This window comes from Hypanus sabinus, chromosome 7, assembly GCF_030144855.1.
Source record: "Hypanus sabinus isolate sHypSab1 chromosome 7, sHypSab1.hap1, whole genome shotgun sequence".
Lineage (NCBI taxonomy): Eukaryota > Metazoa > Chordata > Chondrichthyes > Myliobatiformes > Dasyatidae > Hypanus > Hypanus sabinus.
In genome coordinates, this window is record NC_082712.1 from 48,207,804 (window position 1) to 48,235,627 (window position 27,824).

Here is a 27,824-nt window from a genome sequence, read left to right on the forward strand (position 1 = left end):
TTGTTTACTTGGATTTTCACATGGTGTCTGACAAGGTAACACATGAAGAGCCCAGGTAACACAAACAAGAGCCCATGGAATTACAGGAAAGACACTAGCATACATAGAAAGTTAACAAACTGGCAGAAGACAAAGAGTGGGAATAAAGGAGGCCTTTTCTGGTTGGCTGCTGGTGACAATTGGTGTTCTGTAGCTAGGTCTGCTACTTTTCATGTTATATGATAATAACCTAATATATGTTAATAACAAAGCAGGGTGTCTGGAGGAGGTCTTGGATAGCTTGGGAGAATGAGCAAAGAAGTAGCAGATGGAATACAGTGTTGGATTATGCACTTTGGTAGAAGGAATAAAGAAACAGACTATTTTTTTTAAATGGGGAGAAAATTCAGAAATTGGAGATGCAAATTGACTTGGGATCCTGGTGCAGGATTCACTAAATGTTAATTTGTAGGTTGAATTGGTACTAAGAAAGTACAAATGCAACTGTAACCCCCTGGGTCGCCTCAGGCTCGCTCAGCTCATTTCGTCTAGGGGTAGCAGCCTTCGGCCCCGCCAAACTGGGTAATCAGCTGGTGTGGATGCTGTGGGATGTCCCCGCCTCGCACAAAAAACAGACAGTACACCATAAGCGGTTAAATGAGTACAATTTATAAAGGTTACTATAACTAAGTGATTAATAACGATACAGTATAGATAAAGAGAAAAAAATAAAGAAAAGGCGCCAAACTTATCAAAGTCCAAACCACTTCGTGCACAACCGTTGGAGCTCAATTACTGAAGTCTTCTGGCCACCATTCAATCCCCTCCGAACTCCTCGACTCGCAGCTCAGGACCCTCCGAGTGGTCAACCAAGTACATCTAGCTTCATCCCCCCCCCCCCCCCCGGAGTACCTCCCGGCCTCGGACCCCCCCTTTGGGGTCCGATCCTCGCCCAGCTTAGAGCATTGCGTCCTCTCTCTCTCGACCCCCTCGCGCCGATCTGCCCAAAAGCCAGTCATCAAAAGTTTACAGACTCAGAAGAAAGAACATTAATCCCCATTTGGTTTACAAAGGAATACCATTCTTGTTATCAGTAAATTAGCATTCCTGCTAGTTAACAAAAGGAAACCCTTTCCCAACAGTAACAAAGAAAAAAGAAGAAACCCCCTTTACACAACATTAGCATTCATTTTATAAAAACTGGATTATAAAAGCAAGGATGTAATGCTGAGGTATTACAAGGTGCTGGTCAGACCACATTTGGAGTATTGTGAACAGTTCCGGGACCATATCTAAGGAAGGATGTGCTGACGTTGGAGATCATCTAGAGGAGGTTTATGAAAATTATCCTGGGGGTGAAAGGGTTAATGTATGAGAAACCTTTGATCGGTCTCAGCCTGCACTCATAGTTTAGAAGGATTGGGGGTGGGGGGGGAGAAGGTGATGAAATCTCATTGAAATCTACAGAATATTGAAAGGTCTGGATAGAGTAGACATGGACAAGGTATTTCCAGTAGGGGAAAGGTGTCTAGGACTAAGGGGCATAAGCCTCAGAATAAAACAATACCCTTTAGAACAGAGACCAGGAAGAATTTATTTTAGGCAGAACTGCTATGGAGGCCAAGTCACTGTGTACATTTAAAGCTGAGGTTAGTAGATTCTTGATCAGCCAAAGGTTACAAGGTTAACACGTCACATGCAGCCAACCAGTACAGAGCAGATTCAATAGGCCATACAGTCTAATTCTGCTCCTAGGTCTTAGCAGCATGCGCTTCATGTCATCATAATTATGCTTTTATCAAAACTTATTCAAAGCCTGCTCACTCTATCAACTCATATGGTGTTGATATGTCCAAATCAGTCCATTACGCAGCATAGAAAAAGGCCCTTGGTCCAACTCTTCCTAAAGTATATTCTTGAGTTAGTCTAATTTACATGCATTTGACCTTTTTCCACATTCCCTACCCATATAGATGTATAAAGTCATCTAGTTTGTGCATTTTGATCTTGGGGAGGTGCGTATATTTCATTGATCTGATCTCTCCTCTTGGTTTTCTCATCCACATCATCATCTGACGAATCCTCCATTTTCATACTGCCACTTCGTTTTGACCTTCCATTCATCCAGCTGGGCTTTGGTCTTTGCAACTACTTTTACAAGCAGATTTTTGTCTCCCAATTGAATTTCATACAATTACCTTAATGGACGTAGAGTAGATTCTGGTTTATTTTACTCACGAAAACCGAATGCTTGCAACTTTCATAAAGCCCCTTAAACTCTACTTCAGCTTCAAACTAAGCCGCACTTTGCGAGTAGCTTCCTGATTAACATATCAGAAGCTTTCTCAGATATGTTTCCAGGATGATCCTGGAAACTATAGAGTGATACATCTCACATCAGTAGCAGGGAAGTTTCTGGAGTCAATTCTCAGATATAGGATTTGTGAGCATATGGAAAACCACGGTCTAATTGAGGACAGTTTGTATGGTTTTGTACGGGGCGAGTCATGTCTTACAAACTTCATTGAGTTTTTAAAGATGACAAGTGTAATTGATGATGGCAGAGCTGTGGATGTTGTCTATATGGATTTTAGTAAGGCATTTGACAAGGTGCCTCATGGGAGGCTCATCCACAAGATTAAGATGCATGGGATCCATAGTGAAGCAACTGTTTGGGTTCAGAATTGGTTTATTCTGGCTGAAGGTCTGTGGCTCCCTCCTGTACCTAATAAAGTGGTGACTGAGTATATGTTCATGGTCTTCTGCTGCTGTAGCCCATCCACTTGAAGGTTATACGCGCTCTTCTGCACACCACTGTTGAAGTTATTTGAATTACCATTGCTTTCCCGTCAACTTGAACCAGTCAGGTCATTCTCCTCTAACCTCTCTCATGAACAAAGCACATATGCACAGAACTGCCAGTATCTGGATGTTTTTTCATACCATTCTCTGTAAACTATAGAGATCATTGTGTGTGAAAACAGGCAATCAGTAGTTTCTGAGATACTCAAAACCACCCCATCTGGCACCGACAATCATTCCATAGTCAAAGTCACTCAGATTACATTGCTTCCCCTTTCTGATGTTTGGTCTGAACAACAACTGAATCTCTTGGCCATGTCTGTATGCTTTTTATGCATTGAGTTGCTGCCACATGATTGGCTGATTAGATATTTGCATTAATGAACAAGTGTACGGGTATGCCTATTAAAGTAACCATTGAGTTTATATAAATGCTTAAATGACCTGGATGAAAACAAAGATGGGTGGGTTAGTAAATTTGCATATAATACAAATATTGGTGGTGTTGTGGATGGTATAGTAAACTCACAAAAGGATTCAGTGGGGTACAGATCAGTTGCAGATATGGGCAGAGAAATGAAAGATGGATTTAACCCCAGTCAATTGTGAATTGTTGTATTTTGGGATATCAAAAGTAAAGACACAGTACACTGCTAATGTCTAGACACTTACAATGTTGATGAGCAGAGGGATCTTAGCATCCAAGTTCATAGCTCCCTTAAAGTGGGGAGCTTATAGAGTGATTAAAAAAAGGGCATATGGCATACTTGTTTTTATTAATCAAGAGACCAAGTTTAAGAGTTGGGAAGTTGCTTCGAAGCTTTGTAAAACTCTAGCAAGGCTGCATTGCTTACATTCAATTCTGGCCGTCCCATTATAGGAGAGATGTCAAGGATTTGGAGAGGATACAGAAGAGAATTACCAGAATGCTGCCTGAATTAGAGAGCATGTGCTATAGGAGAAGTTGAACAAACTTGGGTTATTTTCTCTGGAGCAGGAGAGGTAAGGGAGATCTGATGGAGGTTTATAATATTATGAGATGCACTGATGGAGTCAAAAAACAGCATCTTCCACCCACCCACCCCCACCATGTTGAAATGTCTAACACCAAAATGCAAAATTTAAGGTGAGAAGGGGCAAGTTCAAAGAGCATGTGCAAGCAGAATTAGGCTATTTGGCCCAATGAGTCTGCTCCGCCATTCTGTCATGGCTGATCCTTCTTTCCCCTCCTCAGCCCCACTCCCCGGCATTCTCTCTGTAAGCTTTGATGCCATGTCCAATCAAGAAACTATCAAGCTCTGCCTTAAAAACATCCAATGACCTTTGCCTCCATGCTGCCTCTGGTAATAAATTTCACAAATTCACCAGCCTCTGGCTAAAGAAATTTATCTGCATCTCTGTTATAAATAAATGCCCCTCTATCCTGAAGCTATGCCCTCTGGTTCTAGACTCTCCTACCATGGGAGGATCTCATCAAAACCTACTGAACCTTGAAAGGACTGGACAGGGTGGATGCGAAGAGGATGTTTCCTATGTTGGATCCTTTAGAACAGAGGTAAGGAGGAATTCTTTTAGCTAGAGTAGTAAATCTGTGGAATGCTCTGTCATAGATTGCAGTGGAGACCAAATCCGTGCGTATATTTAAGGTGGAAGGCGGAAGTTGATTATTTCCTAATTGGTCAGGACATCAAAGGATATGGCAAGAAGGCAGGTGTATGAGGTTGAGTGCGATCCACAATGGAATGGCGGAGCAGACTTCATGGGCTGAATGGCCCAATTCTGCTTCCATGTCTTATGGACATGGGAAACATCCTTTCCACATCCACTCTCTCCAGGCCTATCAACATTCGAAAGGTTTCAATGAGTTTCGCAACCCCCCCCCCCCCACCGTCCTTCTGAATTCCAGCGAGTACAGACCCAGAGCTATCAAACATTCCTTCTATGATAACCCTTTCATTCCCTGAACCATCCTTGTGAACCTCCTCTGAATCCTCTCCAATGCCAGCACATCTTTTCTTAGATGAGGAGTCCAAAACTATTCACAATACCCAAGGTGAGGTGTCACCAGTGCCTTATAAAGCCTCAGCATCACATCCCTGCTCTTGTATTCTAGATCTCTTGAAATGAATGTTAACATGGCAAATGCCTTCCTCGCTACTGACTCTACCTGCAAATTAACCTTTAGGGTGTTCTGCACAAGGACTCTCTGGTCCCTTTGCATCTCAGATTTTTAGATTTGCTTTCCATTTAGAAAATAGTCTGCATATTTATTGCTCCTACCAAAATGCATGGCCATGCATTCCAACATTGTATTTCATTTGCCACTTGCTTGCCCATTCTCCTAATCCGTCTTAGTCCTCTGCAGCCTATCCGTTTCCTCAACAGTACCTGCCCCTCCACCAATCTTCACATCATCAGCAACTTGGCAATAAAGCCATCTATTTCATCATCTAAATCATTGACATACAGCAGAAAAATAAGTGGTCCCAACACTGGCCCCTACAGAACACCACTAGTCACTGGTAGCCAATCTGAAAAGAATCCCTTCATCACCCCTCACTGCCTCCTACCAATCATCTAATGCCCTAACCATGCCAGTGACTTCCCTGTAATAATATGGACTCTTAATTTGGTAAGCAGCCTCAAGTGTGTCACAGTGCCAAAGGCCCTCTGAAAGTCCAAATATACAACATCCACTGCATCCCCTTTATCTATCCTACTTGTAATCTCCTTAAAGAATTCTACTAGGTTTGTCAGGCAAGGATTTCCTTTAAGGAAACCATGCTGACTTTGTCCTATCTTGTCCCTTGACTCTAAGTAGGTACTCCACAACCTCATCCTTAACAATTGACTCTAACATCTTCCCAACCACGAGTCTATAATTTCCTTTCTGCTGCCTTCCTTCTTTCTTGAAGTGTGGAGTGACATTTGCAATTTTCCAGTCCTCAGTCCAATGATTTTTGAAAGATCATTACTAATGCCGCCACAATTTCTAACGCTACCTCTTTCAAAACTTAAGGTGCAGTTCATCTGATCGAGGTGACATATGTACCATTAGGTCTTTCAGCTTTTTGAGCACTTTCTCCTTTGTAATTGTAACTGCATTCACTTCTCTTCCCTCACGCCCTTCAAGATCTAGCACACTGCTGGTGTCTTCCACAGTGAAGACTGATGCAAAAACTCATTTAGTTCATCTGCCATCTTTTTGAACCCGTTATTATTTCTCTAGCCTGATTTTCTAGCAGTCAACTCTCTTCTCTATTTCATTTTTTGCACACTTGAGAAAGCTTTTACCAACTATTTTGATATTATTTGCTAGCTTGCTTTCATACTTCATCTTTTCCCTCCTAATGATTCTTTTAGTTGCTCTCTGAAGGGCTTTAAAAGCTTCCCAATCCTGTCTTCCCACTAATTTTTGCTTTGTTGTATTTTTGCTCTTTTGCTTTTACTTCCCTTGTCAACCACAATTGGACTTTTTTTTCCATTTGAGTATATATTCATTTTTGGAATACATCTATCCTGTATCCCCCTCATTTTTCCCAGAAACTCATGCCATTGCTGTTCTGGTCTCATCCCTACCAGCAGCTCCTTCCAATTTACTTTGACCAGCTCCCCTCTCGTACCACTGTAATTTTCTTTACTCCAGTGAAATATTGCTACATCAGACTTTACCTTCTCTCTATCAAGTTTCAAGTTGAATTCAGTCATATTGTGATTGCTACCTGTTGTTTTTTTTTTAAACCTTAAGCTCCCTAATCAAATGAGAGTTCATTACATAACACCTAGTCCAGCATAGCTGATCCCCTAGTAGGCTCAATGACTAATTGCTCTAAAAAGCCATCTCATATGCATTCAACAAACGCACTCTCTTGAGATCCATTTCCAACCTGATTTTCCCAATCAACCTGCATGCTGAAATCTACAAAACTATTATAACATTGCCCTTTTGGTCCACATTCCAGCCACTGTTGGGAGGCCTGTATATAACTGCCATCAGAGTAATTTTACCCTTGCAGTTTCTTAACTCAACCCACAAGGATTCAATATCTCCAATCCTATGTCCTACAGGGTTACTGTATAAGGAACATCTAGCAGCTCTTGGACTGTATTCCCTGGAGTTCAGGAGAATGAAGGGAGGATCTCACAGAAACATTCCAAATGTTAAAAGGCCTGAACAGATTAAATATGGCAAAGTTATTTCCCATGGTAGGGGAGTTTAGAACAAGAGGGCACAACTCAGGATTGAAAGATGTCAATTTGGAATAGAGATGGGGAGAAATTACTTTAGTCAGAGGGTGGTAAGTCTGTGAAATTTGTTGCCACGAGCTGCTGTGGAGGCCAAGTCATTGGGTGCATTTAAGGCAGAGATAGATAGGTTCCTGATTAGCCAGAGCATCAAAGGGTGTGGGGAGAAGGCAGGGGAGTGGGGATGACTGGAAGAATTGGATCAGTCCATGACTGAACGGCAGAGCAGACTCGTTGGGCCTACTTCTACATCTTATGGTCTTATGGTCTATGTCACATCCTTCTACTGATTTGATGCCATTCTTTGCCAGTAGAGCCACACCACCCCCTCTGCCTACCCCCCATCCCTCCAATCCGTGTAACTTTGGACATTCAGCTCCTGACTGCAACCATCCTTCAGCCACGATTCAGTGTTGGCCACAACCATCATACCTAACGATCTGTAATAATGCAACAAGATCATCCACCTTATTTCTTATACTCCGTGCACTCGGATATAACACTGAGTACTGTATTTGCTACCCTTTTTGATTCTACATCCCGAATGCACTGATACTCATACTGATGGCTGCAATTTTGTCCTATCATCTGCCTACCCTTCCTGACAGTCTGACTGCACACCATGTTTGCTTTTATACCATCCATCCTATCCCGAGTCCCTTCATTCCAGTTCCCAACCCCCTGCCAAATGTTTGAACCCTTCCCAACAGCTCTAACAAACCTGCTGGCAACGATATTGGTTCCCCTCGCATTCAGATGCAACCTGTCACTTATGAACAGGTCATACCTCCCCCAGAAGAGATCTCAATGATCCAAGATCCTGAAGCCCTGCCCCCTGCATCAGTTTTTCAGCCATGCATTAATTTGCCAAATCATCCTGTCTTTCGCCCTTACCGGTACGTGGCACGGGCAGCAATCCAAAAATTACTACCCTAGAGGTCCTGCTTCTCAGCTTTCTACCTAGCTCTCTAAATTTTCTTTTCAGGACCTCTTTGCTTTTCCTTTCCTAGACATTAGTATCAATATGTACCAAGACATCTGGCTGCTCTCCCTCCCTTTCCAAAATGCTTGTGTGATCCAAGACTACAAGGTTTATCAAAACAATGGGTTTGCACCAGTTTTGTTGGGAAGCTGTCAGTCAGTATGCTCTAACCACACACAAAGGCTGAGTCACAGCAAGTCTGTGTTGAAGGTTTTAATGGGGGGGGGGGGGTTAGAGAAAAATAAAGGTATTGGATGGGGGTTGAATTTGCTAGGCTTGGGGACACTGTGGTATAAACAGTACACAGCTGTGGCTGGAGCAATCGCAAACAAATGCTTATATATTAACCTCTCCACGGGTTAAGACCCAGAACAATAATGGAGCAAAGGATTTTGAAACAGGTGCCCCATGACCAATTAATAGGCCAGTGAAACAAGATCAAGCCAAGCTTCATGCAAGTAGCTGTTATTCTGGAAGCCAGCTAGCTTGTCCTCATAAAATAAACAGGGAAAATGAAGGTATAAACACATACAAGCTTTGCGAGGTATTTGGAAATCCTTGCATTACATTTTTGGAAAGCAGCTGTCAACTCCATTTCAACTCTATTATCCTGCCTTCTTCCATAATCTCCAACACCCTGACTAATCAAACTCCATCAACCTCCACTTTAAATATACTCAATGACTTGTCCTCCACAACCATTTGTGGCAATGATGCACCACCCTCTGGCTAAAGAAATAAAGTGCATGGCCATACATTTCCTCCATAATATTCCATCTGCCACTTATTTGCCTAATCTCCCAATCAAGTCCTTCTGTAGACTCCCTGCTTTCTCAACAAAATCTGCCCCTCCACCTACCTTTGTATGGTCTGTCAACTTTGCCACAAAGCCATCAATTCCACCATCCAAATCACTGACAATATAACATGAAAAAGCTCAGTCCAAACACCAAATCATGCAGAACACCACTAGCCAGCAGCAGCCAACTAGAAAAGGCCCTTTTTATTTTCACTCTTTGTTTCCTGCCAGTCAGCCAATCTTCCTGTACAATCTACCTTTCCTGTATTACCATTGGGCTCATACTTTGTTTAAGCAACCTCTTGTGCGGCATCTTGTTAAAGGCCTTCTGAAAATCTAAATACACAACATCCACCTATTCTCCTACTTATTATTTCCTTAAAAAATTCCAAAAGATTTTTTAGGCAAGACTTCCCCTTGAGGAAATCATGCCGGCTTTAGCCTATTTTAACATATACCTCCAAGCACCCTGAAACTTCATCCTTAAAAATGGACTCAGTCATCTTCCCAAACACTAAATCAGATTAACAGTCTATAATTAACAGAATTTTTAGCAAGTCTTAGAATTTACTTATCATAAATTAAACACGTACCAACTTAAAATAGATATTTATATAGTGTTACCATTGTGGATTAACAGGAGGTTAACACTGGCCTCGTCAGAAGATGGCGCCAGCGAACAACACTACCAAGGGTGACATCCTCAAGCTGGTCCTTACTTTTTATTTCAGATGTGATTCTGATACTGTTGGAGCCTGTTATCTATATTCTGGCGGTGTATTTTCGGGATGAACTGATGATCTGGTGCTTTGTTGTCTCCGAGAGGATTCTACAAGGCGGCAAACGAAGTGTGCGGCATGGAGGCCAGGAAGCCTGGAGATGGAGCACTAGCCCATGATCAACTCCATCTCTCAGCGATCTCACCAATTCAAGCACCAAGGACAACTGAAATCATTGAGGTGGGTGCAGAGGGCAAGTGAGGGTTCAGCACCGTCGACAAGCCTCTCACTCTCTGCTGCCAGAGAAGGGTGTCTACAAGTGGGAGGCTCTAACTTCCTCTCACTCGCTACTCCTGAGGGAAGGTCCTTGTGTTCCAGTGATCTCTCTCTCTCTCTCTCTCTCAATGCTGTTGAAGGATGGTGCCAGAGCAAGGTTTAAACAACACGGTTTGTAGATTGGACACTAATTCACATATTTGATGTGTTCTAGTTTATGGTCACTTTTTTTTGCTATTTTTAGGAGATTTTTTGAATCAGGGTGGCCTGCAGGTAACAAACACCGAACTAAACTGAAATATATCTTTTGATTTTGTGTTTTATATTGTATTCTCGCTTATCTTTTGATGCCATTTGCACAACTTCTGGTTTTTTTCATGTCTGTGGGGATGGAAGAAGGGGAGTTGATGTTTTTCTTTGAACAGGTTCCATATATCATGACTGTCTGTGGGGAGGACAAATTTCAAGATTGTATACTGCATACATACTTTGATTTAAAAAAGTACTTTGAATCTTTGCATCAGCTACCTACAGAGCCTCAAACAGAGTTGAAATCGCCCTCAATTAAGGATCTGACAAATCAGAATTAACCATACTAAAAAGGAATTTACTTTCCAGAATTAGATTTATCATCACTGACTTGTACATCCTGAAGTTTGATGTTTTGAGACAGTACAACATGAAAAGGTATAAAGTTATTATAAATTACATAGTACAATAAAATAGTACATAGTACTATAAATTAAATAATACAATAAAAAGAAATAACGAGTAGAGTTCAAGGGTTTCATGGACCTTTCAGAAATTGGGTGCAGGAAAGGAAGAAACTTACTTTAAACTTACTTATGTTAGTGAAAAGTGGTAATTTTACAGTGACATTTTATTGTAGTGCCCTCCACTCATGAAAACAAGATGAACAGCATCACAACCTCACCGAGCTGTACCCAATTAAAACTTATGGAAAAATTTACACTAACATCTCAAAAAACACTAGTTTTTCTGGCTCAGTGCTAGAAGCAGAAAAGCTTATACCAGCAAGAAGATTGCAAATACAAAAGGTTCACAGACTGTGCCCAAATAAACGTTCAAGAACAAAAGGTGAAGTATGTAAACAATTTGAAGGCAGAAAAGAGGAAGAAACAACCATGAGAACACTGCAGAGCAAACCTAGCACAGAAAATCTGTGGGAAGTAGTACAAATGGAAATCGTTAACCTCATTAAGTGAACAGTGACATAACCAACAACTTGGTACTGGTGCTGATAACAAAATTGCAGGGTAGCAATCAAAGCTTAAAGCTCAAGTAAATGAAAAACAATCCTCTCCCTTTTCAAGGATTATACACAGGCAGCAAAACACAGAGGAAACCACATTGCTTCTGTTGAAAATTATCTCATGTGCAGAATGCCCAAAACATTATGATGCACTGACTGTTCGTTCATAACTGGAAAATAAAATTCCAGGAAGGAATATCAAAAAAATTGTTTTCCAATGAGTTCAGGGCATGCTGTGTTGGCACTGGAAACGAGGTGACGTTTGCAGGCTGTATCCAGCACTATCCTTGGACTACATTGGTTGATGACGCTAGTAACACATTGCACTGTATGCTTCAATGTACATGAAAAATAAACCTAATCTTTAAAGAATTCAGAATCAGATTTGAAATCACTGGCATACGTTTTGCAGCAGCACTATGTTGTAATATGTAATAATGATTATTATCAATTAAAATAAATATATATGAATTTTAAATTAAATTTGTACAAAAAGAGGAAAAATACTGAAGTAATGTTCGTGGATTCATTATCCATTCAGAAATCTGATGGCAGAGAAAAATCTGATCCTGAAAAGTGAGTGTGTGTCTTCATGTTCCTGTACCTCCTCTTTCTTGATGGAAACAATGAGAAGAAGGTGGGGGGGGGGCCTTGATGATTGATGCTGCCTTTTTGAGGCACCACCTTTTGCAGATGTCCTCTTTGCTGGGGAGGCTAGTGCCCAGGATGGAGCTGGCTGAATTTACACTTTTTGCAGCTTTTTCCAATCCTGTGCAGTGGCCCCTCCATACTGCAAACAGTTAGAATATTGCCCACAGTAAATCTGCAGAAATTTGTAGGTGTCTTTGGTGACATTCCAATTCTCCTCAAAATCTGTTGTGCCTTCTTTGAAAATGCATCAATATGGGAGTCCATATTTTTCTTTATACAAAGCATACACTGAATTTATCGACAATTCATTATTCATGAATACTACTACCTTCAATTACTGTACAATATAGTATAACAAAAGTGGGAACAAAGATTTCATTCAAAGATTCTAGTCAATGTCTGATGCCCGATGATCAGTGCAGCTCATTTGTGCATGCCTTTTACCAAGAGTTCAATCAAGAAGCGAGCTGAGTTTTTGTAAGAAACGAAAAAAAATTAACTGATAATATACACAAAGCGAAGGCACAATCAAATTATTTTCTGATTACTGCTGTGTATTCATTTATATGCACTAGAATATAAATGTGAAAGTTTACCTTTTTGTTTCAGTTGTCCACCTATCAGTAACTTCACCAGTAAAGGAAAAGCCACCCACAGTCCCGGTACATAAGCAGAGCACAGATCTCGTTGAGTAAAGTAAATCAAAATGCAGCACCAGATTGTTAGTGAAACATCAAAATACAGTTCTGATAGGTAAACCTTGTTCACGTTCTTCTGTGCAGAAGCAAAAAAATCTCAGTTAAGTACATCAGATAAGTAATAAACAAGACAGGTTCTGGTGAATTTTTTTAACCTATTCTTTATAAAAAAATTCAGGGAACTAACATCCATTATCTTTACGAGATAAAGCTGACAGAGAGACTGATCGCCTTCCATTAAAGAGGGATTATTTCCTCATTACCTTCTCTCTTCCCATATAACTATATAACAATTACAGAACGGAAACAGGCCATATCGGCCCTCCTAGTCCGTGCTGAACTCTTAATCTCACCTAGACCCACCTACCCGCACTCAGCCCATAACCCTCCACTCCTTTCCTGTCCATATACCTAACCAATTTTACCTTAAATGACACAACTGAACTGGCCTCTACTACTTCTACAGGAAGCTCATTCCACACAGCTATCACTCTCTGAGTAAAGAAATACCCCCTCGTGTTTCCCTTAAACTTCTGCCCCCTAACTCTCAAATCATGTCCTCTCGTTTGAATCTCCCCTACTCTCAATGGAAACAGCCTATTCACGTCAACTCTATCTATCCCTCGCAAAATTTTAAATACCTCGATCAAATCCCCCCCTCAACCTTCTACGCTCCAATGAATAGAGACCTAACTTGTTCAACCTTTCTCTGTAACTTAAGTGCTGAAACCCAGGTAACATCCTAGTAAATCGTCTCTGCACTCTCTCTAATTTATTGATATCTTTCCTATAATTCGGTGACCAGAACTGCACAAAATATTCTAAATTTGGCCTTACCAATGCCTTGTACAATTTTAACATTACATTCCAACTTCTGTACTCAATGCTTTGATTTATAAAGGCCAGCGTTCCAAAAACCTTCTTCACCACCCTATCTACATGACACTCCACCTTCAGGGAACTATGCACTGTTATTCCTAGATCTCTCTGTTCCTCTGCATTCCTCAATGCCCTACCATTTACACTGTATGTTCTATTTGGATTATTCCTGCCAAAATGTAGAACCTCACACTTCTCAGCATTAAACTCCATCTGCCAACGTTCAGCCCATTCTTCTAACCAGCATAAATCTCCCTGCAAGCTTTGAAAACCTACCTCATTATCCACAACACCTCCTACCTTAGTATCATCGGCATACTTACTAATCCAATTTACCACCCCATCATCCAGATCATTTATGTATATTACAAACAACATTGGGCCCAAAACAGATCCCTGAGGCACCCCACTAGTCACCGGCCTCCATCCCGATAAACAATTATCCACCACTACTCTCTGGCAACTCCCATCTAGCCACTGTTGAATCCATTTTATTACTCCAGCATTAATACCTAACAACTGAACCTTCTTAACTAACCTTCCATGTGGAACTTTGTCAAAGGCTTTGCTGAAGTCCATATAGACTACATCCACTGCCTTACCCTCGTCAACATTCCTCGTAACTTCTTCAAAAAATTCAATAAGGTTTGTCAAACATGACCTTCCACGCACAAATCCATGCTGGCTACTCCTAATCAGATCCTGTCTATCCAGATAATTATTAATACTATCTCTAAGAATACTTTCCATTAACTTACCCACCACTGATGTCAAACTGACAGGTCTATAATTGCTAGGCTTACTTCTAGAACCCTTTTTAAACAATGGAACCACATGAGCAATACGCCAATCCTCCGGCACAATCCCCGTTTCTAATGACATCTTAAAGATCTCCGTCAGAGCTCCTGCTATTTCTACACAAACTTCCCTCAAGGTCCTGGGGAATATCCTGTCAGGACCCGGAGATTTATCCACTTTTAAATTTCTTAAAAGCGCCAGTACTTCCACCTCTTTAATTGTCATAGGTTCCATAACTTCCTTACTTGTTTCCCACACCTTACACAATTCAATATCCTTCTCCTTAGTGAATACCGAAGAGAAGAAATCGTTCAAAATCTCTCCCATCTCCCTCGGCTCCACACATAGCTGACCACTCTGATTCTCTAAGGGGCCAATTTGATCCCTCACTATCCTCTTGCTTTTAATATAACTGTAGAAACCTTTCGGATTTACTTTCACCTTATTTGCCAAACCAACCTCTTATCTTCTTTTAGTTTTTCTAATCTCTTTCTTAAGATTCCTTTTACATTCTTTATATTCCTTGAGCAATTCCTTTACTCCATGCTGCCTATATCTATTGTAGACATCCCTCTTTTTCCAAACCAAATTTCCAATATCCCTTGAAAACCATGGTGCTTTCAAACCTTTAACCTTTCCTTTCAACCTAACAGGAACATAAAGATTCTGTACCCTCATAATTTCACCCTTAAATGACCTCCATTTCTCTATTACATCCTTCCCATAAAACAACTTGACCCAATCCACTCTCTCTAAATCCCTTCGCATCTCCTCAAAGTTAGCCTTCCTCCAATCAAAAATCTCAACTCTAGGTCCTGTCCTGTCCTTCTCCATAATTATATTGAAACTAATGCTATTGTGATCACTGGACCCGAAGTGCTCTCCAACACATACATCTGCCAGCTGACCTATCGCATTCCCCAACAGGAGATCCAACACTGCCCCATCTCGAGTCGGTACTTCTATGTATTGTTACAAAAAACTATCCTGCACACATTTCACAAACTCTAAACCATCCAGCCCTTTTACAGAATGTGCTTCCCAGTCTACGTGTGGAAAATTAAAATCTCCCACAATCACCACCTTGTGTTTACTACAAATATCTACTATCTCCTTACACATTTGCTCTTCCAACTCACGCTCCCCATTAGGTGGCCTATCATACACTCCTATCAGTGTTACTACACCCTTCCCATTCCTCAATTCCACCCAAATAGCCTCCCTAGAGGAGTTCTCTAATCTATCCTTCCAAAGCACCGCCATAAGATTTTCTCGGACAAGCAACGCAACACCTCCTCCTCTGGTCCCTCCTACTCTATCACACCTGAAGCAACTAAATCCAGGAATCTCTTCCCATTAAAGGAGTATTACTTCACACAGTAGAAGTTTACTGCAGTACTGTAATACTGTGCCAAACAGGACAAATTAGTAAAACATTTATTTTAATTTATTCATTTTACAGCTGGCATGGCCTGCATTTATTGCACATCCTTAGCTGATCAAGAATCAACTACAATAGCAAGCATGTAAGAGTTAACATAGAGACCAGACAAGGGCAACACACTTCCTTACTAAGGAACATTAATGAAGCAGATGGGTTTTTACAATAATCTAAAAAAAGGGTTATGTGGCATTGTTCTTAAACAAATTGTTCTTGTTCTTGTTCTTGTTCCAAATTTAATGGGATCTGAACTCAAGGATTGTTTGCCCAAGTTTCCGCATTACTAATCCAGTAACTTTTATGCCATACCACCAGAGTTAATTCAAAAATGAAGCATAGTCCCAATGCAAACAAGTAGAGCAAGGAATAAATGCAGCTTTGTTCAAAATAAATGCAAGCAAAGATGTATTTAAATAAACTTTAATGTATTTAAATAATGATTCGGGAGGGAGGGTTTAAACTAATTTGCAAGGGGGATGGGACCCAAAGCGATAGAACAGTGGAAAAAGTGCATGGAGTAAAGCCAGGTCTAACATATAGAGAAGTTTTGAGGAAAGAGAAGAATAAAAGGTGTAAAGGTAGGCTAAAGTGTGTGTACTTCAATGCAAGAAGCATCAGGAACAAAGGTGATGAAGTGAGAGCTTGGATACTTACACGGAATTATGATGTAGTGGTCATTACAGAGACTTGGCCTGTACCCAGGCAGGAATGGATTATCAATATTCCTGGATTTCAGTGCTTTAGAAAGGATAGGGGGGGGGGGGGAATGGGGAGGAGGGGTAGTATTACTGGTCAGGGATACTATTACAGCTACAGAAAGGGTTGGTAATGTAGCAGGATCCTCTTTTCAGTCAGTATGGATGGAAGTCAGGAACAGGAAGGGAGCAGTTACTCTATTGAGAGTATTTTATAGGTCCCCTGGTAGCAGCAGAGATACCAAGGAGCAGGTTGGGAGGCAGATTTTGGAAAGGTGCAAAAATAACAGGGTTGTTATCATGGGTGACTTTAACTTCTCTAATATTGATTGGCAACTGATTAGTTCCAATGGTTTAGATGGGGCAGAGTTTGTTAAGTTTGTTAAGGAGGGATTCCTGTCACAGTATGTTGACAGGCCGACTAGGGGGAATGCCATACTAGATCTAGTATTAGGTAACGAACTGGGTCAGGTCATAGATCTCTCAGTGGGTGAGCATCTGGGGGACATTGACCACTCCCTGGCCTTTAGCAGTATCATGGAAAAGGATAGAATCAGAGAGGACAGGAAAATTTTTAATTGGGGAAGGGCAAATTGTGAGGCTATAAGGCTAGACCTTGTGGGTGTGAATTGGGATAATGTTTTTGCAGGGAAATGTACTATGGACATGTGGTCGACGTTTAGGGATCTCTTGCAGGATGTTAGGGATAAGTTTGTCCCGGTGAGAATGGTAGGGTGAAGGAACCATAGGTGACAAGTGAGGTGGAAAATCTAGTCAGGTGGAAAAAGGCAGCATACATGAGGTTTAAGAAGCAGGGATCAGATGGGTCTATTAAGGATATAGGATAGCAAGAAAAGAGCTTAAAAAGGGGCTGAGGAGAGCAAGAAGGGGGCATGAGAAGGCCTTGGTGAGCAAGGTAAAGGAAAACCCCAAGGCATTCTTCAATTATGTGAAGAACAAAAGGATGACAGGAGTGAAGGTAGGACCGATTAGAGATAAAAGTGGGAAGATGTGCCCTGGAGGCTGTGGAAGTAAGTGAGGTCCTCAAATGAATACTTCTCTTCAGTATTCACCAGTGAGAGGGTGAGGACAGTATGAGTGAGGTTGATGTTCTGGAACATGTTGATATCAAGGGAGAGGAGGTGGTGGAGTTGTTAAAATGCATTAGGACAGGTAAGTCCCAGGGACCTGACGGAATATTCCCCAGGCTGCTCCAGGAGGCGAGGAAAGAGATTGCTGAGCCTCTGGCTAGGATCTTTATGTCCTCATTATCCAGGGAATGGTACCGGAGGATTGGAGGGGGGCAAATGTTGTCCCCTTGTTGAAAAAAGGTAGTAGGGATATTCCTGGTAATTATAGACCAATGAGCCTTACATCTGTGGTGGGAAAGCTGCTGGAAAAGATTCTTAGAGATAGGATCTATGGGCATTTAGAGAATCATGATCTGATCAAGGACAGTCAGCATGGCTTTGTGAAGGGCAGATTGTGTCTAACAAGCCTGATAGAGTTCTTTGAGGAGGTGACCAGGCATATAGATGAGGGTAGTACAGTGGATGTGATCTACATGGATTTTAGGAGGGTATTTGACAAGGTTCCACAAGGTAGGGTTATTCAGAAATTCAGAAGGCATGGCATCAAGGTTGGCCAGGTGGATTCAGAATTGGCTTGCCTGCAGAAAGCAGAGGGCCATGGTGGAGGGAGTACATTCAGATTGGGGGGTTGTGACTAGTGAAGTCCCACAAGGATCGGTTCTGGGACCTCTACTTTTCGTGATTTTTATTAATGAACTAGATGTGGGGGTAGAAGGGTGGGTTGGCAAGTTTGCAGACAACACAAAGGTTGGTGGTGTTGTGGATAGTGTAGAGGATTGTCGAAGATTGCAGAGAGACATTGATAGGATGCAAAAGTGGGCTGAGAAGTGGCAGATGGAGTCCAACCTGGAGAAGTGTGAGGTGGTACACTTTGGAAGGACAAACTCCAAGGCAGTTTACAAAGTGAATGGCAAGATACTTGATAGTGTGGAGGAGCAGCGGGATCTGTGGGTACATGTCCATAGATTCCTGAAAGCTGCCTCACAGGTAGATAGGGTAGTTAAGAAACCTTATGGGGTGTTAGCTTTCATAAGTTGAGGGATAGAGTTTAAGAGTCGCGAGGTAATGACACAGCTCTATAGAACTCTGGTTAGGCCACACTTGGAGTACTGTGTCCAGTTCTGGTCGCCTCACTATAGGAAGGATGTGGAAGCATTGGAAAGGGTACAGAGGAGATTTACCAGGATGCTGCCTGGTTTAGAGAGTATGCATTACGATCAGAGATTAAGGGAGGCTTTATTCTTTGGAGAGAAGGAGGATGAGAGGAGACACGATAGAGGTGTACAAAATATTAAGAGGAACTGATAGAGTGGACAGCCAGCACCTCTTCCCCAGGGCACCACTGCTCAATACAACAGGACATGGCTTTAAGGTAAAGGGTGGGAAGTTCAAGGGGGATATTAGAGGAAGGTTTTTTACTCAGAGAGACAGTGCCTGAGAGCCTGAGTCAGTGGTGGAGACAGATACACCAGTGAAATTTAAGAGACTACTAGACAGGTATATTGGGAATTTAAGGTGGGGGTTATATGGGAGGCAGGGTTTAAGGGTCGGCACACTGTGGGCCGAAGGGCCTGTACTGTGCTGTATTATTCTATGTTCTATGGTCTAAACAGAGGACAACATAGAAATACAGTGGATTCCAGTTAATTGGGCCACTGGTTAATCAGGGTAGCTGCTTATTTGGGACAACTCTTAAAGAACAAAAACTAAATCGAGAAAATTGCCAGAACTCCCTTTGTTTATTTGGGACATTTAACCAGAACAGGAGACTGTTGCCAAACAGGTTCTAACTAGTGTCAGTCACTCACATTTGTGTGGCCATTCAACACCACATTGTGCTTAGAGTGAACAGTTTTTAAAATACTGTGTTTGTGTTCAAAAAGTGGTGATCTTGTCACCAATGATTGGTGAGAAATAAGCAATTCAGATCTGTTTTGCTTACTGCAGGTTCCAGTATTCAGACTTGGAGATGTAAGTATTCAGGCTGGGAGTGAAAATGAAACTATTTCACTACTTCAATAGGTGAGGAACTTCAAACAATTTGAAGGTATTGACAATCATTTTGAACCTTATAATGAAAATGAAGATTTGACAGATGCAAATCTTAATAGTGCTCTAATTCGTTCTGCACTTCATTTAAATACATAATTTGTCACTCAGCTTGTCTTTTTATGATAACTTTTTAACCATTCCATAAGCTTTAGCTAATTGGGGCAGCTACTTAATTGGGCCAAAATGTATTGGTCCGGGTATGTCCCGATTAACCAGAATCCACTGTGCTAATAGATTAATTGGGCAAACTTAACTTACTGGACAGATCAAGGAAGTCAAAACTCAAACGTTTCAATGCAATCCAAGTATAACACATGATTCTAATAAACTACCATAGTATGGCCAATCCTGTACAAAAAGCCTGAAAAAGAGACTGCAACAAGTTGTGAATAGACCACACAGTTCATAATCCATTTCGTAGAGCCATGCTAAAAACCATCCGTCAGCAAACCACATATATGTTGATTCTTGTTTGCCCACATTAGGACCACCTCTTTCTATACCTTGCCTACTTAAGAGCCTGAATGCCTCTTAAACAAAATGAATGTATTTAACTCAAAAACCCCCTCTGGCAGGGAGTTCCAGATATCAACTGCTTTGTATGTACAACACTCCTGGCAGATCTCCTTTAAAATTCTTTCCTCTCACTTTAAACTTCTGCCTTCTCTATCACAGGAGAAAAAAAAAGAGATACGGACCATCTGCCCTAAAAATGTCATGATATTTCTAGGAGATCATCCTTTAGGTTTCTTCATTCCAGGGAAAACAAGACCAGCCTATCCAATCTCTCCCCAGGTTTTAAGTCCAACAATCCATGCAACATCTGGCTAAATGTCCTCTGCACTCTCCCCTAACCATGTGCATCCTTCAAAAAAAGAGCCAAGGCCAAGGCACAAGGAGAAGTCCAACATTTATCTGAGTCACAAGTTAATTCATGAAAGAAATGGTACAAGCAAATTTAGCTTTGTTACCCAGAGACAAACATATTATTTACAAAAAGAAGAATGTTGGAGAAACTCAGCAAGTCAGTAACATCAATGTAGGGAAATGAACAGTCATCATTTCAGTTAATGACTCATCTATACAGTTATTATTTATGTTGCAACAACATCTTTTGATATTGCCAAATGCAAAGAAATTAATCGGTATGATTGAATACCTTATGGTGCTGGAATACCTTAGACAAGTCATTAAGCATTGTACGACAGTAGCTGTAAGTCAGTGTACATTACTCCCAAAGGAAAAGTAACTGGACTGAAAAGTACTGTCTTTCTCATAGCCTGGACCTCTAAGCGTAAGAATTATCTTCTTTGTTCTTTATGGTAGCTTCAGCACATGAATTGCTCCCTTGTGCATTGACACCAGAAACACCCCAGCCAAAAAGGATGCTTCATAAGTTACGAGCAATTTTTTGGAAAACAGTTCTAGTCCGGTTACATTAATTTACAGAGTCAGGAACCTATGTTTATTCCTTGGAAGCTCACTAACACCGAACTGAAAACTCAATGTTATAAAGCCAGATGATTTACAAAGGAAATTTCATCTTTTTATCTTCCTTTTCCCATGTCTATCCATTAAAACATCAAGAAGCCATGAGAGACTTGAACAAGCAGTTCACCACACATAATCAATCTGCAAAATCTCTACTATTTTGTCAACCAGAGGATTGAAGTGAGTGGGATTAAGAGAATATAGAAATTATTGGTCAGGCATTAGTTAAAAGAGAGCTCTAAACCCACTCCTCCCCATCTCCATAGGCCCTTGTACACATCCCACTGTATTTCCATAATCTTCTACGTCTCTGTAATCCACAATAACACTCTGTCTCCATATATGGCTAGAGTCCCTATACCCATCCTTCGCCAATCCAAACACCATGGAACCATAGAACATTACAGAACAGAAACAGGTCTTTTGGCCCTTCTTGGCTGTGCTGAACCATTTTTCTGCCTAGTCCCACTGACCTGCACCTGGCTCATATCCCTCCATGTACCTGTCCAAGTTTATCTTAAATGTTAAAAGTGCCACATTTACCACTTCATCTGGCAGCTTATTCTACACTCCCACCATGCTCTGTGTGAAGAAGCCTCCCCTAATGTTCCCTTTAAACTTTTCCCCCTTCACCTTTAACCCATGTCCTCTGTGTTTTTTTCTCCCCTAGCCTCAGTGGAAAAAGCCTGCTTGCATTCACTCATCATAATTTTATACCTCTCTATCAAATGTCCTCTCATTCTTCTATGCTCCAGGGAATAAAGTCCTAGCATTTAGCATACTAAATGTGTGACACAATACAATGTAAATAGAGAACAGATACATGGCTCCTACACCTAATTATACATAACTTATACAAGAAGGTGAACAGAACACTAATGTAAGTTGAGAGAAAATTAAATGCTATATTATTGAAATAAAAAAACAGAAATACTAAATTTGAGAACTTATTCCCCAATGAACTTTTTATATCAATTCTAAATAAATACATGAGTATACTTACTCCATAGAAAAGATTTTTGGCCAGTGTATGCATCAGCAGGAGCTTCATGAGGGCTATGGAGCCATACAAGATGACAGAAACATAGAAGTGGGTGAACCAAAACATGGAGTGTCCAGTGAGAGATATAAATACAGCTACAATGAGGACGGTCACAATGATGATAAACCAGCATATTATTGTGATGCCAATTCCATAAAGTAGATCACTCCTATAGAGAGAACCTACAAATAATCACACCAGTTAACACTTGAGAATAAACAAAAAGATGATCAAAGATTCAATATCTTTAACAATGACTTGTGTTTATAAAGCACCTTTAATGTGGGAGAACCCCTAAGTCAAGGTGAGATACAGCCCAAATTCAGCCCACCAAATCTACATTAATCCAATTCTATTCTCATTTTCTCATCAATTCCACCACCCCTATCTCCCAGATTTTACCACTCACCTACACACTGAGGACAACTTACAATGAACTGCCAACTTCGCTATGAAACCACAGATCTTTAGGATGTGAGAGAGAACCGCAGCACACAGAGGAAATCCACATGGTCACAGGGAGAACATGCAAACTTCACACAGACAGAATGCTGAAAATCACTGACGTGCAAGGCCAGAATTGGAGCTTCTCAAGAGGGTTGTTGGACACCAGGTTGCTGGAGGACTGTGTGTGTGTGTGTGGGGAAAGGAGGAACAGGACGTTGTGTTCTGTGTTGCTCTGCTGAGCATTGTGAGCATGCTATGCTGGCACTGGAATGTATGGCGATGCTTGTGGGCTGCACCAGTGCACTCTCAGGTATATTAGTTGTTAACGCAAACAACACATTTCACTGTACGCATGTTTTGAGACACACATGATAAATAAATTTAAATATTTCCTCAAGTCACACACCATTCTAACTTGGAAACATCAACAGTCCTGCAAGGTTATTTAGTCGAAATTCTTCAACCCAACTGAACAGTGTTTTCAGCAGAAAGAGCAGCAGTTCAAGAATGTGGCTCACCATTCCCAAAATTAATTAGAAACGGGCAGCAAATGCAGCCTACTCAAACATGCCTAGATACTATAGGTAGAAAAAAAGACAATAAAAGCTTATGATATATTAAACTTTGACTTACCAGAACTTTTTGATAGAGAGAACTTTCTTCCCAGGTAGAGGACAGTTGCTAAGGCTACCAGACAGTTTATTATGGTACCAATCCGTTTTGGATAAGCCACAACAAACATTCCAAGCACATCAAAAAACACCATGGAGCCATGACGATACTGTGTCGAGTCAGCCAATTCCTCGGACATTGCCAAGTACTGCAGTACAGCTAATATATTATCACCTAGAAATAATACAGGAAAATTTTAGGAAAAAAGGCTTTAAAAATGTTTCCATCCACATTCTGATTTATTGAGGATGTTGAAAAATATAATCTACTTGTTTATCAAATATTTCACTGCAGAAAACCAGTGTGTGCAAAGCAGGCTCAAGAAATCAGATGATTAATTCAGATGAAATCAGATGACTTCAATTCACACCTACTAATGAGAAGGGAAAAAAAAGAAAGCTAAAGGTTAAAGACAAATATAATTTTATTTACTTTTTTAGAGAAACAGTACAGAACAGGCCATCGAGCTGCACTACCCAGCACCCCCCTATTTAACCCTAGCCTAACCACAGGAGAATTCACAATGACTGATTAACCTACTAACCAGTACATCTGTGGAAGGAAACTCACATGCTCATTGGGAAAGACATACAGACTTCTTACAGAGGACATAAATTCTTCCAGCCAAGCACAGGTATCGATTATAACTGACATTTCAATGATAAACTGCCATCTTCTTCAGGGAAATATAGGAAAAACAGGTGGTAGCGATGGACTCCTCTTTGTTGTTAGGTTTCCTGGTTTTCCTGTCGGCCCATTTAAGGGCCCAATTGATTTCCTTCACCTGTAGCCATTCTGTAGGAACACCCTGTGCAAATGTCTCATTTCCTCGGGTACTCTAATGGCACTAAACTACTGAGCCACGCTATTGGCTTTTAAGACCAGCTGGTAAAGGAAACCATTGAAATAAAAATAGCAGAAAAGAATTTTAACAAAGCCGAAGGTCTAAACAAGAACTGGAATTCAATTGTCAACAAGGTGGGAGAGCAGAAATCTGATTGGATGAGGACTAACCAATCAGGAGGGACAGACTACGGAGGTACCCTGACATCAACCCTGAAGAAGATGGCAGAGTTGGTCATCGATACCTATACCCAGCTGGAAGCCCGAGAAGAGTTTATTCGGCATATACGCCGGGAAAGCACAAGATCCTTTTTCTTACAGAGGACACCAGAACGGAACTTTGTACTCCATCATCCTGAGCTGTAGTAGCATTGCACTAGCCAGTGGCACCCTATTAAATAGCAGTCTTCTGCAGACTGCTGTGAATGTACACACAATTTTTTTTAAAGTTATATCGTTCAATGGTTTGGGCCAGGAGACACGTTTTTACCCCATGTTAATAGAAATAGAATGGACATGGGTGGTAATCCATTGCTGAGGATTAGAAACTCTGGAAAAAGATGCCAGGTAAACAGTGAATGGGAGATAGACTGGTTCCCTAATGATGTGCTGAACCCAGGAAAAGGAGCATTAATCCAGCAACAAAGATACATGGTGTGGCACTGAAGAAATTCTAATGTGCCCTGGGTTCTATAGAGTTGTACAGCACATAAGCAAACCTTTGCTTCATCGAATCTATGCCAACCATCCTGCCTATCTAAACTAATTCAACAACCCATGATACCTTACATGTTGTTACTGTTCCTGCCTCCATCACCACCTCTGGCAGCTCATTCTACAAATGAACTACTCTTATTTGGGAGTCAGAGCCGTCTCTATTTCCTGAGGAGACTGAGGTCCTTTAGCCTCTGCTGGACGATGCTGAGGATGTTCTACAAGTCTGTGGTGGCCAGTGCTATCATGTTTGCTGTTGTGTGCTGGGGCAGCAGGCTGAGGGTAGCAGACACCAACAGAATCAATAAACTCATTCGTAAGGCCAGTGATGTTGTGGGGGTGGAACTGGACTCTCTGATGGTGGTGTCTGAAAAGAGGATGCTGTCCAAGTTGCATGCTGTCTTGGACAATGTCTCCCATCCACTCCATAATGTACTGGTTAGGCACAGGAGTACGTTCAGCCAGAGACTCATTCCACTGAGATGCAGCACTGAGCATCATAGGAAGTCATTCCTGCCTGTGGCCATCAAACTTTACAACTCCTCCCTCGGAGTGTCAGACACCCTGAGCCAATAGGCTGGTCCTGGACTTACTTCCACTTGGCATAATTTACTTATTATTATTTAATTATTTATGGTTTTATATTGCTATATTTCTACACTACTCTTGGTTGGTGCGACAATAATGAAACCCAATTTCCCTCGGGATCAATAAAGTATGTCCGTTTGTCTATTTAAATTTTACCCCATAGATCCCCTTTGAAGCTCTTCCCTCTCATCTTATGCATTATCACTAGTCGTAGACATCCCCATCGTGGGTAATACTATCTAATCCATTTATGCCTTTCATAATACTATACAGCTTTATACAGCAGGTCACCTATTAGCCTCCTTCGGTCCAGGTAAAACAGATCCAGCCTATCCAATCTCTTCTGACACCTCAAGCCCTCAAATCCAGACAACTTTCTCATGAATATCTTGTGCCTGCTTTCCAGCTTAAATCAATCCTTCCTCAAGCACTGGTGAACAGAACTGCACACAATTCTTCAAGTGCAGCCGAAACAAGGTGATGTGTAACTATAAATGGCATCCCAACTCCACGACACACTTGTCTTCATTGGTTGAGGACTACTTGTTTGTGATTCTTTGTGGTTTATTATCCTCGTCTCAGGTCATCAATGCAGTTCAAGCAGCACTATCTTCACCTGCTTCATTATATTCTGCCATTACAAGGTCAGGGCCAGGGATACTTGCTAATGACTGCATAATGCTCAATTTCAGCCACCATTCCTCAGGAAATGAAACAGCCTGCATCTCCATGCGGCAAGATCTGAATCACATTCTGGGATGGGTTGTTTGCAGCAAGTAACATCAGCCGACACCAGTCGTCTCCACAGTCTCAAATTTAATATCTTCCATATGTATCCAGTCAGGAACATGCTGGTCTTTGTTGAAGGAACAGTGTTCATCCCTGAGGACGAACTGATGGGGTGAGGAGAGGGATGGTCCTTAATATTCTGAATGGGAGTGCATCACTTGTCAAAAGCATTGAACTTGTGGGAAAGTCCAGTACTTGGTGGCAGAGCAGGAGACAACCAATAATTAGTTGGGTCAGAGAAACCTTTTTTCTCTAGAGTGGGAAATACTAGCACACAATCAACAGCAGAAGGAGCAATTAAAGGAAAAATGAAGAAACATTCAAAGATGAAAAGAATAACAGGAAGCAATACAGTGGGTCACCTTGTAGAGTCACTACCTCAGAACTCCAGTAACTTGGGATTAATTCCAGACCTGTGGTGCTGTTTGTGTGGAGTTTGCATGTTCTCCTGTGACTGTGTGTGTTTCCTATAGGTGCTCTGTTTTCCTTCTACATTCTGAAGATGTGTAGGCTGGCAGGTTAATTGGCCACTGTAAGCTGTACAAGTGAATGGTAAAATCAGAGGGTCTGATGGGCACCATCACCATCTCTGGACCCATATCCTGGAGCTCCCTATCCACCAAACTGCACTGGAGGATCTGCAATCGTTCAAGACCTCCAAGGTAATTGGGGATGGTCAATAAATGCTGTCCTTGCAAAACCCACCCAAATCTCAAGAAAGAGTATTTTTTACTAAAAGGGTCAGGGCAGTGGTTATATGTGGTGTTAAAATGAATATCATTGTTTGAAAATCCTCCTTAAGTGGTAGTTAAGGTTAAATGTTAGCAGCACACTTTAAAATAAGTTTACTAAATAAACTACAGGTATAATAGCTTTCAGTCATCTCGAACTGAAATTTGGTCTCTGAAGAAAGACTGGCCTTTCTCTAACAAGTGCACGGATCATCCTTTGAGCTCTGGTCAACGACTTTGATCCAAATATAACCCAACCAATGTTCAAAATCTATTGGCAGTAAAGTTCTTATATTAGGGAATGCATAAAACAAGGTCAAGTCACATTATCATTTTTTATGTTAGTACATCTGTGCCTCTGTGTTGGGTGCACTTAGGACAAAATGTGAACAAGATGTTCCTAACCTGCAGAAGAACCTGAGGCACCAAAATCATAGCAATGTAAACCTGCTAACGACAACACAAATGTTTGAAAGCAGTTGTTTTTTTATGTAAAAATTAGAATTTCTTTTGCAATTTGAGGAAATATTTCTTATGTAACAATAAGATCTTGTGTAACTTATGATCTTATGTGAATAATCTTATGTAACGTGCTATTCTCTCTGGCCCGTGGTATCACAAGTGAAAAATCAAAAGACCTGAGGAAAACATCACTACAATCAGTAGATTCATAGCGAGGTAGAGCATGAAAACAGCCCCTTCAGCTCACTGAGTTATTAATCACTCATTTATACTAATCCTACATTGACCCCATTTGTCCTACATTGTACCTCCTTCGCAGATTCTATCTTTCACCTACACACATGGGGCAATTTGCAGAGCCATTGCAATAATGGTGCAGCATTTCACAATTATACTGGTATAAAAGAATTACATTATTTACAAAACCATTGCCTGAAGTCTATGACTCAGAAGTAGCAATAGTGAGATTAGTTCGGCGGCAAGCTCCCATGAGAAATTTCACAATAATGGACACAGTTGGAATGTGCGAGAAAATAATGTTTCTTTAAAATATTCTAAGCATAAGGCAGTATGTCATGGAAAGCCTTGCAGGACAAAAACAAGTCATAGCAGTGGATAAATATTTAAAGTACAGAGGAATGCTATTGTTTTTCCAAACAGCCATT

At 41.1% G+C, this 27,824-nt stretch overlaps 1 protein-coding gene and 1 long non-coding RNA gene across 5 annotated transcripts in view; one reads left to right on the forward strand and one right to left on the reverse strand.

Annotated features, from left to right (window-relative positions):
• Positions 1 to 27,824, reverse strand: part of LOC132396765 (endoplasmic reticulum metallopeptidase 1) — a 133,777-nt gene that overhangs the window by 90,429 nt on the left and 15,524 nt on the right. For all 4 annotated transcript variants that reach the window (XM_059974640.1, XM_059974639.1, XM_059974637.1 and 1 more), the window contains exons 7-9: positions 22,994 to 23,206; positions 21,875 to 22,095; positions 12,323 to 12,500 (exon numbers count right to left, since the gene is read on the reverse strand). In XM_059974640.1, coding sequence (XP_059830623.1) covers positions 12,323 to 12,500; positions 21,875 to 22,095; positions 22,994 to 23,206 — 612 coding nt within the window. The remainder of the gene's footprint in view (positions 1 to 12,322; positions 12,501 to 21,874; positions 22,096 to 22,993; positions 23,207 to 27,824) is intronic.
• Positions 877 to 12,316, forward strand: LOC132396766 (uncharacterized). The gene is made up of 3 exons (XR_009513107.1): positions 877 to 3,783; positions 4,230 to 4,336; positions 9,539 to 12,316. It is a non-coding gene; the product is annotated as an uncharacterized LOC132396766 (long non-coding RNA).